Source organism: Cololabis saira, chromosome 1 (assembly GCF_033807715.1).
Source record: "Cololabis saira isolate AMF1-May2022 chromosome 1, fColSai1.1, whole genome shotgun sequence".
Classification (NCBI taxonomy): Eukaryota; Metazoa; Chordata; class Actinopteri; order Beloniformes; family Belonidae; genus Cololabis; species Cololabis saira.
In genome coordinates, this window is record NC_084587.1 from 9,355,284 (window position 1) to 9,375,492 (window position 20,209).

The 20,209-nt window shown below is 43.4% G+C and overlaps 1 protein-coding gene across 1 annotated transcript in view; it reads left to right on the forward strand.

Moving 5' to 3' along the window:
• Positions 1–20,209, forward strand: part of LOC133456470 (alpha-1,6-mannosylglycoprotein 6-beta-N-acetylglucosaminyltransferase B-like) — a 293,267-nt gene that overhangs the window by 238,490 nt on the left and 34,568 nt on the right. Inside the window, 1 exon segment of the mRNA XM_061734986.1 lies at positions 18,501–18,634. Within this exon segment, the coding sequence (XP_061590970.1) occupies positions 18,501–18,634 (134 nt within the window).

Genomic DNA, 20,209 nt, shown 5'->3' on the forward strand with positions numbered 1-20,209 from the left:
CAGTCGGGTTAAGGAGATCCTCAAAGTATTCCTTCCACCGTCCGACAATGTCCCCAGTCGAGGTCAACAGCTCCCCACCAGCACCATAAACGGTGCCGGCAGAGTACTGCTTCCCCCTTCTGAGGCGCCGAACGGTCCTCCAGAATTTCCTCGAGGCCGACCGAAAGTCCTCCTCCATGGCCTCCCCGAACTCCTCCCAGACCCGAGTTTTTGCCTCCAAGACTGCCCGAGCCGCGGCCCGCTTGGCCTGCCGGTACCTATCTACTGCGTCAGGAGTCCCACCGGCCAACATAGCCCGGTAGGACTCCTTCTTCAGTCTGACGGCATCCTGTACTTCCGGTGTCCACCACCGGGTTCTAGGATTGCCGCCAACGACAGGCACCGGAGACCTTGCGTCCACAACTTCGAGCCGCCGCGTCGACAATGGAGGCAGAGAACATGGTCCACTCGGACTCGATGTCCCCCGCCTCCCCGGGATCCGAGAGAAGCTCTCCCGGAGGTGGGAGTTGAAGATGTCCCTGACAGAGGGCTCGGCCAGACGTTCCCAACAGACCCTCACAATCCGTTTGGGTCTGCCCGGTCTGTCCAACCTCTCCCTCCGCCAGCGCATCCAACTCACCACCAGGTGGTGATCAGTTGACAGCTCAGCCCCTCTCTTCACCCGAGTGTCCAAGACATGCGGCCGGAGGTCAGATGAAACGACAACAAAGTCGATCATTGACCTCCGGCCTAGGGTGTCCTGGTGCCACGTGCACTGATGGACACCCTTATGCCTGAACATGGTGTTCGTGATGGACTAACTGTGACTCGCACAGAAGTCCAACAACAAAACACCGCTCGGGTTCAGATCGGGGAGGCCGTTCCTCCCAATCACGTCTCTCCAGGTATCACTGTCATTAACCACGTGAGCGTTGAAGTCCCCCAGTAGAACAATGGAGTCCCCAGTTGGAGCACTATCAAGTACTCCTCCCAGGGACTCCAAGAAGGCCGGGTACTCCCCACTGCTGTTCGGCCCGTAGGCACAAACAACAGTGAGAGACCTTTTCCCGACCCGAAGGCGCAGGAGGCGACCCTCTCGTTCACCGGGGTGAACTCCAACACATGGCGGCTGAGCTGGGGGGCTATAACCAAGCCCACATCAGCCCGCCGCCTCTCACCCTGGGCAACTCCAGAGTAGTGGAGGGTCCAGCCCCCTTCAAGGAGCTGGGTTCCAGAGCCCAAGCTATGTGTGGGGGTGAGCCCGACTATCTCTAGCCGGTATCTCTCAACCTCACGCACAAGCTCCGGCTCCTTCCCCCCCAGCGAGGTGACATTCCATGTCCCCACTGTGAGGGTTTTGGTCCAGGGATTGGGTCGTCGAGGCACCCCGCCACGACTGCTACCCAGCCCACATTGCACCGGCCTGCCATGGTCCTTCCTGCGGGTGGTGGGCCTACAGGAAGGCGGGCCCACGTCGCCGTTTCGGGCTGAGCCCGGCCGGGTCCCACGGGCAAAGACCCGGCCACCAGGCACTCGCCTACGAGCCCCAACCCCAGGCCTGGCTCCAGGGCGGAGCCCCGGTGACGCCGATCCGGGCGACGTAACGGTCCTCTGATTTCTCCTCTTCATGGTAGGCTTTGTGATCATCAACACACAAAAAATAATCCAAAAACAAAATCAACAAAGAAAACTTGTGACATTTTAAATGTGAATTAAATGAGATGATACATTTATTTTAAAAATCTCTAGAGAAGCAGAGCTTTTGATAATGTGAGATTTGGAGTTCCATATCTGTACACCACGATATCTGAGGGAAAACTGGCCGTGTTTAGTTTTATAAAAAGGAAAATGAAAATTATTAATCTGTCTAGTATTATATGAATGTATTTGAGAATTATATTTGAAAAAAATACTAAACGATAGTGGTAAAGAAAAAGGCAAAAACATATGTTTGTATAAAAACACAACTATCTGATGAATATTTATGTCATATACTGAAAGAACTTTGAGTTTTCTGAACAAAGGAGTAGAGGGTTCCGTAGAGTTAGAAAAAGTTTACAAATCGTTTTTGCATTAAAGACTGGAAGGGTACATATTTGCCCAAACAATATTACCATAAATCAAATAAGGATAAATCATAGAATAATATAGAGTTAATAAGCAAGAAATATCCTTGGCGGTACTCTCATGTGCATCACATATCAATAAGGTCACCTGCTGTTTATTTTCACCTTTGAAATATCAACCATTTCCGGCCGTTGCTGTCACCTACAAGTGTCACCACTTCGCTCTACACTCTAGTGACTTCTCATCGCGACTTTTTTGACTCCATCCTTTCTGGTCTTCCTCTCAATTCCATAAACACACTAGTCCAGAACTCACAAGAACAGCCTCATCAATCACATCACTCTTTCCCAGCTGCAGCTTCACTGGCTTCCCATCAAACTTCACCACAAGGTCCTGCTCTCATGCCAGATGACCTGATCCATACGACAGCAGGTGATGAGCAGAGAAACGGACTGAACAGGTGGTTCTTGCGGTTCATCACGCTGTCCACTAACATATTCTGAATCTGATCTGCATACAGATGTGTATGAAAGGATTGGAGATGATGAAACTTGACCAATCAGGAGGGAAAAGCGTCAGTTTGGGCTCCTGATCAGGAACAATTCAATAATTTACGGCTTTGTTAGGTGGAAAGCTGCTCCAGACGTACCAGAGACTACAGTTAAATGGCAGAAAATCTGAAGAATATGGACACTTTAATATAGGAAAGGAGTGCAGCACGGAAAGAGAGGGAAGAATTCTGCCACAGGCGAGGAAAAACAGATTTGACAGACTTTTTTTTTGTGTCTGTGCAAAAGTGTGCTTAATAGCTTCTGCTTTTATTTCTGCTTCTTAAATTAGGCCATGAAAGTCATGAGACAGAGGCAAGAAAAACATAAAATAAAAGATCAGCTCCGAAACCATCCCTGCAGGACGCTGCAGCGTGAACCCGTATTATCTTCAGAGGTCTTTCATGTTGTTGCCTCAGAAGCAAATAAGATTCAAAGTCCGACTCCATCCTCCTCCGTTAGTGCCTTAAAAACAGCTTGCAGCCGTTGCCCCCCTCCCCTCCCCTTCTGCCCCCATCTGTGCCACTCTTATGTTTCCAGGTCTAATAAATTGGTGACTTCGTCCGCCCCAGATGTATATGATGACAGCATTGGCCTCTTTTCTTTTTTTTTCCTTTCTTTTTTCTTTGCTCTTGCTCGCAGCATAAAACGGCAGAAATGAGCGATAAAAAAGGGGCGAGCCGATGTGAGGCCAGCTGGAAGTGTAACAGACAGACAGATGGACACTTTATTGATCCCGCGAGGGAAATTATTCTGTCACAGCAGTAAATAACAACAAAGACACAATGTTGAAGGCGAAAATAAAATTATTACTCTAGAAATATGAATAATAAAAACAGAAAGGAAGGAAAAATGAGAGCGTATCCACGGCCCTAATGTGATTAAAAAGTTATGGTGTGAGTGCAAGTACAAGATAAAAAAGTACGTGCAGAGATGGTAACAAATAAGGGCAGGGAAAACAGAGATGCCACAAGAGGAAAAAAAAGGGTAGAAGGTTCCTGGTTTCAACCTGACACCACATATAAACGGCGGCTCCATGTATTTTTAAAATCCAATTATGAGCAAGAGAAATGCATTACTGGTGGAAGCTATTTCCCCATTTTGTTGTGTCTTTTGTGCCCATGGTTTTTCGCATTCTCACACATGCACACACACATGCACACACACACACACACACACACACACATGCACACACACACACACACACACACACACACACACACACACACCAAGCCAGCAGTCGGCACCTAATTGCTTGCTGAGCTCAGCAATTCCTTGCTCCGTTGTTACTGTGTGGTCCAGATTTCTGCCTCTCCTAACAGGTTGTGACTTTTAGTGTTTAGAAAATACGGGTCTTTTGTTCGCCCCGAAGCTTTCAGAGGGAGAACTATCAGAATGTTACAGCAGTAAAGATGGTACGTGAAAACTACCGTCGTTTCCGTGAGACGCTTTGCTTCGGCATTTTGACAAATCCGGTGAAAAATGTCCAGGATGAAACATTTCACAACACGCTCCGAGCTTTAGCAGTCCGGGAAATGTTAAAGAGCGTCGTGTAGTAACGTAACCCCCTCTCTTAATCCTGACTTTTAAAGAAATAATTTGGACAATACTAGGGGTAACAATATATCGTGCCATGAAATTTTGCGATACAAAAACGCCACGAAACATGTCGTGGAGGTGACAAAGTGTATCGCGATATTGGGTTATTAATATTAATCTATTGTGTTGACTAGTAACGCGCGTCCGACCACGCCTTGACCCGCGGACCAAAATCTTCCTCCGCTCAGAAGAAACTAGTACCGTTTTGCGGTCCCGTTTTGAGCTCTGAACCTTTACTTATGTAAGGCTGGTGTAGAGTTAAGCCTTACATTATTAAATTAAACCTTTATCGGGTCGTGAGTAGGATAAACACGGGGACAACTTCTGCTGAGTTCCAGTGTACTTTAATGTCCCTCAACAGCGTAGGATTTTAGAACATCAACACAGCACCTAGTGCCGTACTGTGGCGTATCACTCCGCCCAATCTAAAACAGACTAATCACTACAGATAAACTGCCTAGTGTCATTATAGTCCCTGATTTACATCAGAATATAAAGAATATATTTATAAAATAATGAACCCTGAATTACCAAAATAACCTTCTTAACAAAAATAAATCTCCTCTTACACTTATAAGGTGAGCATGAATCAATCTTTTTTATGATGTAAAATTGTACGTATTTATTTACTTTTATTTATTTATTTAATTTTAGTTGTTAAATTTCTGGAAAAGAAAAAAGTCAAATCATACATGAGAGAAACTATTCAGTTTGTGGCAAAATATTTGTACTTGTATGAAACTGAAGATGCATAATGCAAACCTGACATTTACTTTTAGTTCAGTTTGTGGAAAATGGTTGGCCTGGCTTTCTCTTTAAAACTTAAACAGTTATAAAGCATTACAAACTGTAACAATAAAACTTAAACAGTTATAAAGCATTACAAACTGTAACAATAAAACTTAAACAGTTATAAAGCATTACAAACTGTAACAATAGGGCAAACGCTCAGCATTGTTTTGTATTTTGTGTCTTTCAAATAAAAGACTATTTTTTCCAGTCATATGTTCCTCATTCAAGGTTGTTAAAAAAATACTGCTATAATATCGTATCGTTATCGTGACCTCAATATCGTGTATCGTACCGTATCGTGAGATTAGTGTATCGTTACACCCCTAGACAATACTAAGTACCCCCTGACTTCTTCTGTAGGATGTAAGACAGTTGAAGCTAGATGCTGATAATCATCAGCCCTCGATGAATTCACCACCAGCAGGCTTGCAGACCTCTATTAAAGCAGACTTTTCTCACTTTGATGGTCCGCAGCGTTCAGGTGTTTGGTAACACAGTGCCAAGAGGGAAAGAAATAATCAATGGTTTTAAAGAAGCAATTATCACTGCACATTAATCTAGAAAGGGTTTTAAAAACAACATCCAAACGATCTGGAGTTTACTCATTCATTTATTCACAAGTGGGAAACATTTAAGATAGTTGACACTCGTAGCAACTACAGCATGGACGCATCAGGACACCTCCAGCACAAGAGGGACATACGCAGTACTCGAGTTGTAAAAAAAAAGGGATGGTGGATTTTATCATATGGGGACAGATAATTTGTGCTGATTACAAATAATATAATATATTACAAATAATAGCACTGACCAAAACACCTGCAGAAATACTGCAGGAATGACATAGCAGTTAAATGCAGCCTTCTGTAAGCTTTAAATATCCACTGGGCTTACATCAAATACATCAAAACACAACAATAAAAAACAGTTTTTTTTAACTTATCAATATGACTCTGTAAAATGGATCACTGCAAAATCTTAACAAGAATATTTGTCTTATTTCTAGTTAAAATGTCTCATTTTAGTAAATAAATCTCATTACACTTAAAACAAGACTCATCACAGGAAAAAAACAACAATTTTCACCTGTTTCAAGTAGATTTTCACTTGAAATAAGTAGAAAAATCTGCCAGTGGAACAAGATTTTTTTGCTTGTAATAAGAAGATAAATCTTGTCCCACTGGCAGATTTTTCTGCTTATTTCAAGTGAAAATTTACCTGAAACAGGTGAAAATTGTCAAATAAGTTATTTTTCTGGTGTTATTTTTCTGGTGATGACTCTAAAGGTTGAAATAGCAGTAAAACCACATTCATCGATGAAATGACATAAGGGATGGAAAGGGGGGACGGCAGTTTTACAGGGGGGATGATTTTGACCGTTTTTATTTCCGGGGGGATGCCATCCCCCCCTCATCCCCCCTCATCAACTCCAGTACTGGACATACGGTTATGGTCCTGACTGTTTGTCTTCTTCTCCTGGGCGTTAGCATGCAGCTGAATAAGTAAAGGGAGCGAGCTGGTTAGTAAAAGCTGAGACAGTCGGTCCTTCCTTGACGCTGTTCTCTTCACCACTGATCCACTTCGCCCACGTACAGCTAAAGAGAAGCCTCACGCTGCCACAGCAACCTTCTCAGGAGACGATGTGCTGGCAGGTCACACGGTACAAAGCTAAGAGAAATACAAAGAGCCCAGAAGCTACATCTGAACATGTCGACTGGCTCTTCTTCCTGAAAACATTATGTGTTTAAACAAGCCACGAGACCGGCCACCAACCACTGCACGTCCCCTACAGTCAGGCACGGCGGTGGAAGGTTGATGATTGGAGGTTGCTTGCCGCCACGAAACCAGTCGACCATCAACTGTTCTTTAAACTTTAGAGTTTTCTTAAAGGACATAAAAACTAAAAAGAAACAAAAATCAAGGTTATGTAATGACTTAAGCTTGAGTTATGGTTCTGCATCAAAATGACGCCATGCCTACGGCGTGTGGTACGCGTCGACGCGTACCACACGCCGTCACTGACGCCGTCACTGACGCCGTCACTGACGTGCACCTCCCCAAAATTGTAACTACGCGTCGATGCGACGCAGACCACACGCAGACCGAGACGGCTGTGATTGGTTCGCTTGGTAGCAACGCATTTCCGGTTTCCGGTTTGAAGCAGTCGTGAACTTTCAGCGCTCTTTTCTTCGTGTATGTGTGATTTTTTTTGTTTTGGTTTTTTGCACAATAGTTGTCCTTATCTCTTTGATTCACTGTGACTGGAAAAAGTCATATAAACCATTCAGGAAAAGATCGCAAATTAGCGGTCGCGGGGGGTACTGCACCGCGGCGAAATGGAGTGACGGAGAAGTCCGAAGGGTTCACAACGGCGTGTGCACGCCGTCGATTTGACGCAGAACCATAATTCAAGCTTTAGTCAAAGTCCGGACCTCAACTCCCTGGCAGGTCCTTCCTTCCTGCTGTACTGCCAGCAGACCGCACTCTCACTAAGTTAAAACAGGTCCATTTGCAATCAAAATATTAATTTGCAATATCAACAAAAATTTGCAATGAAAACAAAACTGCATACTCTCTGTGGGACTAATAAAGTACAGCAAACCCCTTAGGAACTTAGGAGGGCTTTGTATGAACAAATGGCCAAAAGACCTCAAATGAGTTCTTCAAGTTATTGCTGCTGAACGTGAATCTAAACAGTGTTAAGTCACGGCTTTATTCTTTTTTGCCTTCATTTCTTTTTTATTACAGTAGAGAAAATAATTAAAAGGAGGGGTTGCTAACTCCGGCACGACTGAAATGACTTTCATCTAAGCCGCAATACCCCAGGCAGGTATTAGGTCAGCGATATATGTACTCAGCCTCCTCTCCTTCTCCACGCTCTCAATGAGTCTCTTTCACTCCAAAGACTCATTAATCACATGGCCGCCCCCCCCCCCCCCCGCCGCTCAGCCTCCTTTAATTACCTCTGTTCTGTGTTGCCACCAACATTTGCTTTTCTTCATCATGCCCTGCACTGCACACCGCTGTCCTGTCAGTCGTGTCCATGCGTTTGTGGGGCTGCTTCGCGTGGAAGTGAGGGATGTACTGACAGACTCGGGCTGCAGGAAGCGGACGGGACGCTGTGTTACATCACAAACCGTGCCACCGATCACTTTCGCCATCGATCTCCTCCAGATGTTGAATCCACTGCCCCGATAGAGGTGAAAGGGCTGAAACAGACCTGGGACCCGACAGGAACAAAAACACGGCGTCAGCGCTCAAGGCAGCAGGGCAGCAGAGCCTGTTCCAGTAATGCCGGATAAATGATGGATGAACGGGGGGAATTTTGTCCACGTCGCCGAGTTTTAAAGCGTAAAAGTTGTGAAACAAGTAAATAATGAAAAACTCCCCGAAGCAAATGTTAACAGTGTTTCTCGTGTATTTATTTTAGGTGTTACATCACGTGGCAACTCTGAGAACACGTGGTGTTTTGTTTGAGCCGGTTATCAAGCTTAATCTCTCTGATTAATTACAGTTCTTAATCACCGCCGCTGCCGTTCATGCTGAGGGGCAACACAATCGAGCTATTTATTCACACACATCTTACGAGAAGCTGTAAAAATCTGAATACTGGCCTTTTTTATCAACATAATTACCAAATAAAATCATGACACGTAAGCCATCATTAGTATAATCAGCATGTAAGGTTATCAAGAAGAGAGGATTGAACTATTTTATGCAGTGTTGGATGCAATAATCTGTTTGTTCACAACTGCAGCTTCAGCAGCTAAATAAAAAGAAGAGAAGAAAAGATGACAGAGAAATGAGGAAGCTGGTCCTTCCCATCATTTTCTTGCATCTCACATTAGTGCGATGTTGGATGGGGTGAACCTACATGGGCAGACGGACTGCACTTTAACCAATAAAACTGACACCGTGTCATATTCGCCAATGAGCCAAGTGAGAGTTTAACGAAGATATGATTTGACGTGCATAAATTTATGCGGCGTGTTGAGAACAGGATGGTGTAACTACGCAGCTCCTCAGGAATTGTCATCGATGAGAACTTGTCTTTTAAACCACACATAGAAAAACTTGTATCCAAACAAGTCTTGTGTGTGTGTGTGTGAGCGGTAAGTCTGTGAAAACTTCGTCCCAGAGCTGCTCCTTAGCCATTGTCCTTGATGTTATCAGACGGCCCAGTACAGTTCTGAAAACAAGTCCACAGGTGTTTTGAGAGAGGGCTAGTGGGGGCAGAGCCACTTGTTTACATTCCACCAGGGAGATTGTGACTGGAGCAGCGGGCCAAGCTGCTCTGTCAAGGTCAGATTATAGAATCAACAATTGTGAATGAAAGGAAACAGGCAGACTCCAGTAATTTTCCGTCTGCCGTTAGGTCTCTGATTCTTCAATGGCGACTCCAAACAGACGAATTTGTGATCAGTTCCCGCCAAGCCGAGCTTCCAGCTTCTCCAAGGTTTTCTCCATCTTGCCAATGAGCTCAAAGACCGCCGCCAGCCTGCGATTCTGTTCAAGAATCGCATCCAGCTTGCGGATGCAGTGTGTTCACTGTTGTAACACTGTTTCTGCTACCCTCTTGGTCAGGTCACTCTTGGAAAAGAGATTTTAATCTCAATGAGTCTTTACCTGGTTAAATAAAAGAAGTTAACTAACTAACTCTTCAATGCAAGACTTAAACACAAAGATGTTGTTTTTCTTCATTCATCAGCTGTGAAGCGACTGCTGACGGCAGGTCCTCACAAGTCCAGTCTGAAGTTTCTTATGGTTCTGGGATCTCCTGCTTGTCATCAACCTGACCATGATCAAATCAAGCGACTGGTGCAGCACGCTGCAGGCCATCCATCCATCTATCCATCCATCCATCCATCCATCCATCCATCCATCCATCCATCCATCCATCCATCCATCCATCCATCCATCCATCCATCCTTCAGTCCATCCATCCATCTATCCATCCATCCATCCATCCATCCATCCATCCATCCATCCATCCATCCATCCATCCATCCATCCATCCATCCATCCTTCAGTCCATCCATCCATCCATCCATCCATCAGTCCATACATCATCCATCCATCCATCCTTCAGTCCATCCATCCATCAGTCCATACATCATCCATCCATCCATCCATCCATCACCCATCAGTCCACCTATTCATCCATTCATCCGTTCACCCATCGATCCATCCGTCCATCCACCCATCTTTCCATCCATCCGTCCATCCACCCATCTTTCCATCCATCCATCCATCCACCCACCAGTCCATCCAATCATCCATCCGTCCGTCCGTCCGTCCGTCTGTCCATCCATCCATCCATCCATCCATCCATCCATCCATCCATCCATCCATCCTCTACCACTTATAATGGGCGGCAGCGTCTAAGCCCAGACTCTCCTCCCCCTGTCCATTCCCAGGCCCGCTGAGAGACAATATCCCTTGAGCGTGTCCTTGGTCTGCCCCAGGGTCTCCTCCTAGTTTCCTGTTGTTCACAGAATAGAGTGTAAATCCTGCTGTTGGTTTATGAATCTCTGAATGGTCTCGGGCTAAAATACATCCCTGACCTCCTGGTCCATGATGAACCAACCAGAACCCTCAGGTCATGGGTCACACGATGAGGCAGGTTCAGCTTTTAGGCTCCTCACCTGTTGAAAAAACTCCCAGAATGCATCAGGGCTGCTGAAACTATGTTACTTTAGGTTTTTATTTACTGCTGCATTTCATTAATCAACTATAATGCACTGCAATCTCCATTTCTTGCATCTAATTCGTTTAATTCTAACGAATAAAAACTATATTTAATTTATCTTTTACTTTTTTATGCATTTTTAAAAATATCTTTATGTAAAGCATTGCATTACGTGCCCAGAAAAACCTCCCCAAAGATGCATCTTTTTCTTCATATATATTAATGTTTTGGCACTAAAGTTGGCAAAAACTTAAAGTCACGTATATATGCGTATTCATCTTCCAACTGATGTTTTCATTTATGCATTTATTTCTTTATCGTGCACGGGTGTGTGTGTGAGGGTGAGTGTGTCCTTCCCCAACTCATTTCACAGTTTACAATATTTTATTAACCCCCTAAACCCCTGATTCTGTTAAAAAGGAACAAACATCGCAGGCAGTTATGGGTGCAGTGTGGTGACTGTGTGGTGTGGTTTAGAGTATCTAAAAGTGTGATGTGTGGAATAAAAGGACAGAATGTGAGTGTTTCTGCGGGATGCATGTAAGAGTGTATCTGAATATCTGTCTCCCAATACTTGTAAGTTAGGGTATATAGAAATAAAGGACGTTAAAAAAGACAATATCAGCTGTTTTTGAAAGAGAATATAATATTAATATATTTTACCTTGAATTCACGTCATTGATTCAATCGTAACTCACATTTCCATTCTTCATCCATCTGTTATGTATGTTATGTAGTCATTTTTATCTTTATCAGTTTGTTTTGTTTTTTTATGGTATATTTTGCGGTCTATGTGCATCGTGGAGACTGATTATAAGGCCCAATAGGGTAGATTTGTTTTGAAAAAGGCATACTTAATTTACCATAGTAAACATAAATGAGATGTGTAAAGTACAACCAAAGTAATTAAAAAAGTACAAAGAGCCAAGGACCTCCAAGCGTTAGACATTTAATTTCTAAGTCAAAAGGAGCTCAAAGCATGTCCAAGGTTATCAATACTTACATCCGTCCCGTCAGCAGATGGTTGCAGCAGAAAAAACCTTAATGAAGTTACTCAACTGCTTCTATTAATTAAGGACAGTTGTGAACTGTGAAAGTTCATCGAGCAAATTATCCTTCGTGTTTTGTTGTTTTAATTATCAGTGAAAGTCACTCTAATTAAATTAACCTCCAGTTTCCGCAAAGATAGCGGTCGTTTTACCGTTTGATTATAGTTCAAAGTGCTACTTTCTTTATTATTATTATGATATTATAATCATATCATTTTTTTTTTCTTTTTTGGTCTTTATGTCTTTGTCATATTAGCTGTCCTGCGTGTTGCAGTGAATGGTTTTAGGACAGCAATCTTACAGATATTTTTATTTTTTATAAAAATCATATTTTTTTTATATCTTTTTACTTTGTCAGAAATTCTACAACTTTTTTAACCCTTGTGTTGTCTTTAGGTCAAAATGACCCAATTCTTCTATCCTTCTTTCCTCCTGTCATGCTCTCTCCTTCCTTCTTCCTTTCCTCTTTTCCTCCTTTTTTACCCTCCTTTACTCCTTTTTCTTCCTACCTCCCTTTTGTCATTCATTCCTTTATTACCTTCTTTGCTTTTCCTTCCTTATTTCCTTATTTTTTCCATTCCTTCCTTCTTCCCTCCCTTCTTTCTTTCCTTTTCTCCATTCCTTCCTCCCTCCCTTGTTTCCTTTTCTACCTTCATTCCTTCCTTTCTCCCTTCCTTCCATCTTTTCTCCCTTCCTTACTCCCATTCCTACTTCCTTCCTTCTTTTCTCCTTTCTTCCTTACTTCCTTCTTTCCTTCCTTTCATCTTTTCTCTCTTCCTTCATTCCTTCTTTTCTCCCTTCACCCTCCCTTGACCCAAAGACAGCACAAGGGTTAAACACAAAAAAAAAAATATTATGTTGGATATAAATGTTGGATTAGTTCATGTGAGGAACATCAAGCTCCATTTCCAAAGCTTACACCCTGAATCACGCAGCCTGCAGCCTCTGCTATCGTCCACTCATTGATTATGTTTGTCTTTATTATAGTTTGTAGGATAAAAATAGAATATATGAACTTGTAAAACAAGCCAGACTCTGGTGAAAACCTGGAGTTGGAGTCAACCAAGAAAATTGCAGTTGTTAAAACTTGCTTCATAAAAACGAGATGCTGTGATTGAGCACATCAACATCAGACATCGGGATACGGCCTGAGTTGGACTGATGGTTGTCTTTATTTTCTGAAGCACAATCAGCTCAAAATTAAAGTTTAAAATGCAGTCCAGTAAATCCCATGTTCTTCCGACACGCCTGCATCTCAGGACCGAGCGTGACAGCTCGCCACCCTGGCATATTTCCTTCACCCCGGAGGACCGTTGAGCCTTGCTGAGCTACCGTTTAACCCAGATTAGCCCCTTACTCTGATCTCCCACTAGATATTCAGCTCAGCTACTCCTCCGCTGATCCCCTCTTCCTCCACTTTCTCTTTCCCTTGGGCGGTCCTTATCTGGCGGCAGAAAACCATTGCAGAGCTGGCAGGAAGTCGGACTGTGGGTGGATGCAAGACGTGGTAGATGCAAGTGAAAGGAAGACTTGTCATTAATAATTCATTGTCAGCTTTCTGCTATTTACAAATAAATATGTAAGATATTCTGCAAAATTTCAACCTCAGTTCCCCAAATGAACTATAAACTGATGAACCCAGACTTTGACTCTCTCCTGCTGATAAGCTCCTTTCCAAGATGTCTCACTTTCACTTTTTTCGTTAACCTTCAGTAAGCTGCAGTGACTGATGGAAATAGTGTCAAACAGGACTTTTATGTCACCTTGTCTTGACTTAGAGTGAAATTACCTCGGGGACTATTTTCTTCAAGCTTTTAGTATTAAAGCCTTAGTATTAAGCATCATCACATAGCAGAAAATGAAAAGCATGATTTAAAATTTAAACAAAAAGAAAGGAAGAAAAAAAACAGATAAAAACAGTAGCTAATACTACTACTAATACTACAGCAGCTTAAAAGTATGAATACGGAGCTTTATTCAAAGGCAGCTGGGAACAGGTGTGTTTCAGCTGGACATGTGGAGCATAGAAGCTGAACGCAGCTTCTCCATGTCTGGTTCTGACTGGGAACTGATAAAAAAAACTGATCCAGATGACCTTCAACTCCGTGTACACGGAGCAAAAACGGTGGCGTTTTCATGCGTTTTGGCCTTTCATTTACACGAAAACGAAGCTCAAAGTCACCAAAAACGATCATTTCTGAAAACTCCGGCCAAAGTGGAGATTTTCAAAAACTCAGTTCTCACGTTTGCTTGTAAACGGAGGGAAACGGAGATTTAGGCTTCAGGACGTCACATTATGCAACAGAAACGTCACCAGCATCATTTGTGCGACCTGTGTTTATAATTTGTTTGGCCACCGTCAATATTTTCTTGTATTTTACCTGTTTTATATTCTAAAGTCACACTTAAAAGTAACTCCACTTCTCTGTCACTCCAAACGAAAGACTCTCGTTCCTTCTTGGAAGTAACTGGCAGTCCAGGCTGATTTATGGTTCTGCGTTACACCAACGCAGAGTGTACGGCGTAGGGTACGCGGCGACGCACACCGTACGTACAGTAGGCTACGCCGTCGATTTAACGCAGAACCATATTATTCAGGCTTCACACGTGTCATTTGTTGACGTTTTTTCCAGGATTCTGATTGGCTAGCATGACTTTACGCTTCTCGTTACGCTGCCCCCTGCAGGTTTGGATGCTCATAGCACCTTAACAGCGTATTTATGCGGTTCGTGTAAACAAGGATATTTTTCAAAACGTAGAGGGGGAAATATCCTTTTTTGTAAATACCCGGCTATGTGGAAACGTGGCCTGAGAGGTCTGGGAGGTTCATACTGGGTCAGGAGGTCCCTGATGTATTCTGGTCCTGGACCATTCAGATCTTTATAGACCAGTATCAGAACTTTAAAGGGGACCTATTATGAAAAACACATTTTCTCTTGCTTTAACATATATAAAGTGGTCTCCCCTCAGCCTGCCAACTCAGAGAAGGAGGAAAGCAACCAAATTCTGCAGTGTCTGTACAGCCGCCCGGATGAGCCGTCCAGTATGATGTGGATCTACGAGCTGTTCAGTTTCTGCTCCTGTCGTTACGTAACCAAAATGCGATTTACATAGGTTGGCCTAATAACTAACTCCGCCGGCCGGAGCTTCCGCCATTTTTTCGTAGCGGTGTATCGCGTCATTCAGGCAGCCAATCAGAACAGTGATCATTATCATAGCCCCGCCCACTCAGAATCCTGCATAGATAATGACTGCGTTTCCATGCACTCAATAACCCTTTTAAAACTTGAATATTGGCAATAACCCGAATTTGCACGGCCATGTAAACACCAATAACCCCTTTGAATAACCGGAATTTGCTCATATTCAGGTTTTTTAAAAACCTGAATATGAGCCCTGGGTTACTCCTTTTAAAACCCGAATATTGGGTCATGTAAACACCAAACGGAATATCCCCATCAAACGGAACATGAATTTGTTTTCTGCGCATGCTCTGTTCGCAAGGAATCCTGGTCTTTTGAGTCCAGGAAGTTCTTACAAACGTGGCAAAACGCAAGACCACGCCACACTTTTGGAGTGAGGAGGAGACTAATCACTTCATAAATGTAATGAAGGATATGAACATTTTGGCATTTGTAGACGGTAGAAAGTACCGGGATAGCGAGATTTACAAGAAGGTGAGTGAAAAGTTGCGCGAATCAGCATTTGTTTCGAATTTGGATACAGGAAGAAGAAGCGGAAATGACGGTAATTGCGTCACGATGTTCTCCACGCGTCGCTGGTTTGATCGATCTTTAATCTCCTCAATGAATTTACCAAGAGCTTGTGCAGGGCCTCGGTCTCCTGGTGACATTGTAATGTATATCTGCGTGTCATCTGTATAGATATGGTAGTTTATTTAGCTGTTCTTTATAATCTGTGGCAGTGGGAGAATGTAGATGTTAGACAGAAGAGGTCCCAGGATGGAGCCTTGGGGAACTCCACATGTGATTCTTGCCTGCTCAGATGTAAAGTTACCTATTGACATAAAGTACTTCCCTTACAGTAAAGTATGTTTGAACCAGTTTAGTACAGTTCCAGAAAGACGCGTCCAGTTCTCCAGTCGTTTGAGTTCAATATTTTGGTGAACTGTATCAAATGCAGCACTGATATCCAGTAAGATAAGATAAGATAAGATAAGATAAGATAAAGTTTATTTGCCATTTGTACATTTGTTAAAAGTACATAAGAATTATTGTGGAGAGGACACTAAAAATGATAAAATAACAATAAATATTATTTACACTTTACCCTTCACCTCAGGATATTGCGCGTTTTTCGCGGTTGATTGTCAATAAATAGAGGTAGATTGGTCAAGATTGTTGTAAAAGCGTGATTTCCATGTGATGATACTGTCCGTTCTGCTTTCTCTAAGACTGTATGTAGAATGTTTATGTTTGACGAGGTTGTGTGCTGGGTGATATGTGTCTTGTGCAACTAAGACTGACATGTTTCCACCATCTGTATTCAGATATATGTCATTAAACACTTTGGTCAGAGCGTCTCAGTGCTGTGGTTCAGTCTAAAACCTGACTGGAAGGCATCATAGCAGTTGTTTTGAGTCAAAGAGTTATTTGGCTGTTGAAAAGCTGCTTTTTTTTAATGATCTCACTTAAAAATGAGAGATTTCACATCAGCCTGCCGTTGTTCATTTGTTTGTTGTCAAGATTTTCCATTTTTAGCAGAGGTTTAATTACAGCTGTTTTCATTGGTTTTTCTATCGAAGTAAAAACAACCATAGCTCTATTATTGATTGGTAAACATTTTTGTTTGGGACCAAAGTGACGAGAACTGAAACAGTTTTTTAGAGAGAACAGAAAATGTATTTTTTTAGTTTTTTAGTAATAATTTTAGTTATTACAATTAATCTGAGCACAATGGAGCTACATCAGACATCAGGCTGGACTTAAAAATACCTCTCCACTTAAATCCTTACTAAATAGTTCATTTGTGTGTGCTAAAAAAAAAAAAAGAACAGAATGTAAAAAAGAACTGTTTGTACTTCTCCACCTGGTCCCTAGACTGTAAAAAACAAGGGATGAAGCATTGAGTCACATGACTCATCGGTTTATGAATAGCAATTTTGAAGCCTCTTTTTCTTAGTTAGCTTTGGCTACCAACTCCCCCAGCCAATCCATGCCGGTCTGAGGATTATATGTTTACTCGATGGCAGTAGAAAAAAAATTGTGCCACTTTTAGCCAATTCTGGAATAGTACAGACTGCTGAAGCGCAGCAGCATGACGATTACGGATGAGGAAGTGATAACGCCTAGCCATTGGCTGAGCCGACTGTCAATCAATCATATTAGAAATAAATGTAATCATTTTAAACCAGGCTGTAATTATGTTTATGTGTAATTTATGTTTCTGCTTATTTTATGCTCTAAAGCTGGAGGTTTTAGCATGGGAGTTGATGGAGATTGACTCGCTGTTGCAACCGACCTCTGGTGGTTAGGCGCGGAACTGCAACCAATCTTTCCACATTTGCCTCAACTGGAAGTTAGATTGTTGGTGCTTGGTCAAGTCACCAAATGCTTTTTTTGATTATAATATTGTGGCAGGGTGGAGAGGTTGATGGGACACACGCACCTGTGTTCCATCCGCCTGAGTGGCTGCCGCGCCTCCACCCTGCCTGCCTTATAAGGCAGAGCTGGACAGCAGCAAGGGGCTTGGTATGCTGATGCTGTGGGAGAAGGTGCTTCTGCACGTGTGTGGCGGTGATCTGGGTGATCTGGTCTAATAAAAGGGTCTGCACTAAACTCCGTGTCCTCTCCATCCTGTCGGTCGGGCCCCCGTGGCACTCACACTGCTACACTGGCGCCCAACGTGGGGCCCGACAGGATGGAGAGGACACGGAGTTTAGTGCAGACCCTTTTATTCAGAACACCAGAAACCCTCACACGTGCCCAAGCACCTTCTCCCACAGCATCAGCATACCAAGCCCCTTGCTGCTGTCCAGCTCTGCCTTATAAGGCAGGCAGGGTGGAGGCGCGGCAGCCACTCAGGCGGATGGAACACAGGTGCGTGTGTCCCATCAACCTCTCCACCCTGCCACAAATATGTAAGTCAAAGACACAATATGGCTGACACAGGCAGGCCATGAACAGCTGCCCCAAACTATTTCAATCAGATAAACAGCTAAAAAGCAATTTTACCAAAAACTAACAAAGTATGTGCCAACTACTCAATTATCTCTCTGATCCATCCATCCATCAACTTCCACTTATCCAAGGTCAGGTCATGGGGGCCGCCCAGACTTCCCTCTCCTCAGCCACATCCTCTAGCACCTCTGTAGGGACACCGAGATGTTCCCAGGCCAACCGAGAGGCATAATCTCTCCAGCATGTCCTGGGTCTTCCATGGGGAGTCCTCCCATTTGGTCATGCCCGAAACACCTCCCAAAGGGAGGTGTTTCCCCCCCATCCAAGGGGCATCCTCACCTGATGCCTGAACCACCTCAACAGGCTCCTCTTGATGTGGAGGAGCGACTCTCATCCGAGTCCCTCCTGTATGACTGAGCTCTCTGAACTCTCAGAGCCCAACCGTCCCAGGGAGGAAACTCGTTTCAGCCTCTTGTGTCTCGGTCGTGTTTCTGACATTTTAAAAATAAAGAAAAATGTGAGGAATCCTAGCTGGCGTGAAACAGCAGTTCCCTCAACTCGACTGTGTATTAGACGCAATCTCTTTCTTCACACCGACCGCCGTTGTTAAAATAAACGCTTTGCTCCGCCTTCACAGATGCCACATCAGAGTGATTGACACCTTTGGTACGGAACCAGCCTACAACCACGAGGAGTACGCAACCCTGCATGGCTACAGGACCAACTGGGGCTACTGGAACCTCAACGCCAGGCAGTACATGACCATGTTCCGTAAGAGCCTCCTCACATTGATCCACGTACATACATGAACTCCACTCCTGCACAGTTTTTTAAGCCTTCAAAACACACACAGGCAGACTTGTCATCAGTTGACAGCCATTCTAAATATGCTAAAATGACTTCAAGCCAGTCTTTTCACTTTCTTTGACAGGTCTCGCTGCTTGCTCACATTAATTTGGAGCGTTGTGTTTGATGCAGCTATTTTCAGCCACAGCACAGCCCTAAGCATCCCTTCACGCCGTACCTGAGCTTGGTCTCCTCTGTTTCCCTCTGTTATTCGCTGCACAAATGCGTCTGATCTGCCCTCAGAGCTGTCTTTCTTCTCACTTCTCTCGACTGAGACGTTGCCTGCTACTCCCCTTCTCCTTTCAAGTTCAGCCCCCGACAGCGTTGCATAGGTCGCCCTCAGCAGCAGGATCGTTATATTGATGAAGTATAACCGACCGCACGGCCAAGTCCATGCTGTGCACCGGCGTAATGAGCAGCTGAACCTTCGTAGTCGCGACAGAGAGAGCAGGGAGGATGTCATTTATTAGAGATCTTCAGAATGTGATTCCCAGTGCAGAAGCTAAGATGAGTGTGTAGCGGTGAGGGTACAAGCAGCTAGGCATGGGGCGATATACGATATTATCGTATATCGCGATAAAAAACGGCCGCGATAACGTTATCGTGGGGTACTGTAATTATCGCCAAATGTATTTATTTTTATTTTTTTTAATTTTTTTTTTTTTTTTTTTTTGGTCACACAAGGCTACCAGCCAGGTAGAAGCCAGTGTTATTTTTTTTCATGTATTTTATTAATATTATTTATTATTATTATTTATTTAATATTTTTTCAGAGAGTAGTACAATCCGTGTGCATTTGACTACTGTGGCACTTTATTTTCACTCAATCTTTGTGTTGGCCATGCAGCTTTTGTTTTGTATACTACAGAGCAGGGCCTTTATTTTATTATTTTTCCAGAGAGCCGTACTAAGTAGCAGGCAGCCAGCCACTGTTAAAGTTTCAGAGAGTAATACAATCAGTGTGCATTTGGCTCTACTTTGTCACTTTATTTCTATTTGTCACTTATTTCTTTCGACTCTCAGGGAAGTATTTTCTTACAAAAAAAGAAAGTTCAAATAAGTACCGGTACCGGTACTATAGTTTACACTTTGTAATGCATAACATTTACAGTACACTATTTGTTCTCTACCTCAAGTGTCACTGTGTCGAGAATGATTTGAGAATAAATGTTCTGAAGGAACCAGTGGATCCACGGTTAGTGTTTTTCCTTGCATTTTAAGAATTTTATAAGCGACACGCTAATATCGTGATAATATCGTAATCGTGATATTTTTGTCCACTAATATCGTGATATGAAATTTTCATATCGTCCCATGCCTACAAGCAGCACCTTGTTCTGGAGATGCTACAAACGTGGATAAGTGAGGAATCATGGTGTTTATGCAGTCGATTCTGATGCTTTAAGTCACAGGAAGAATTTCAAAAACACTTTCAGTACATAAATCCCTGTATTAGCCATCTCAGACGTGCACAGCCTCCAGCAGCTGGCTCTGTGACAA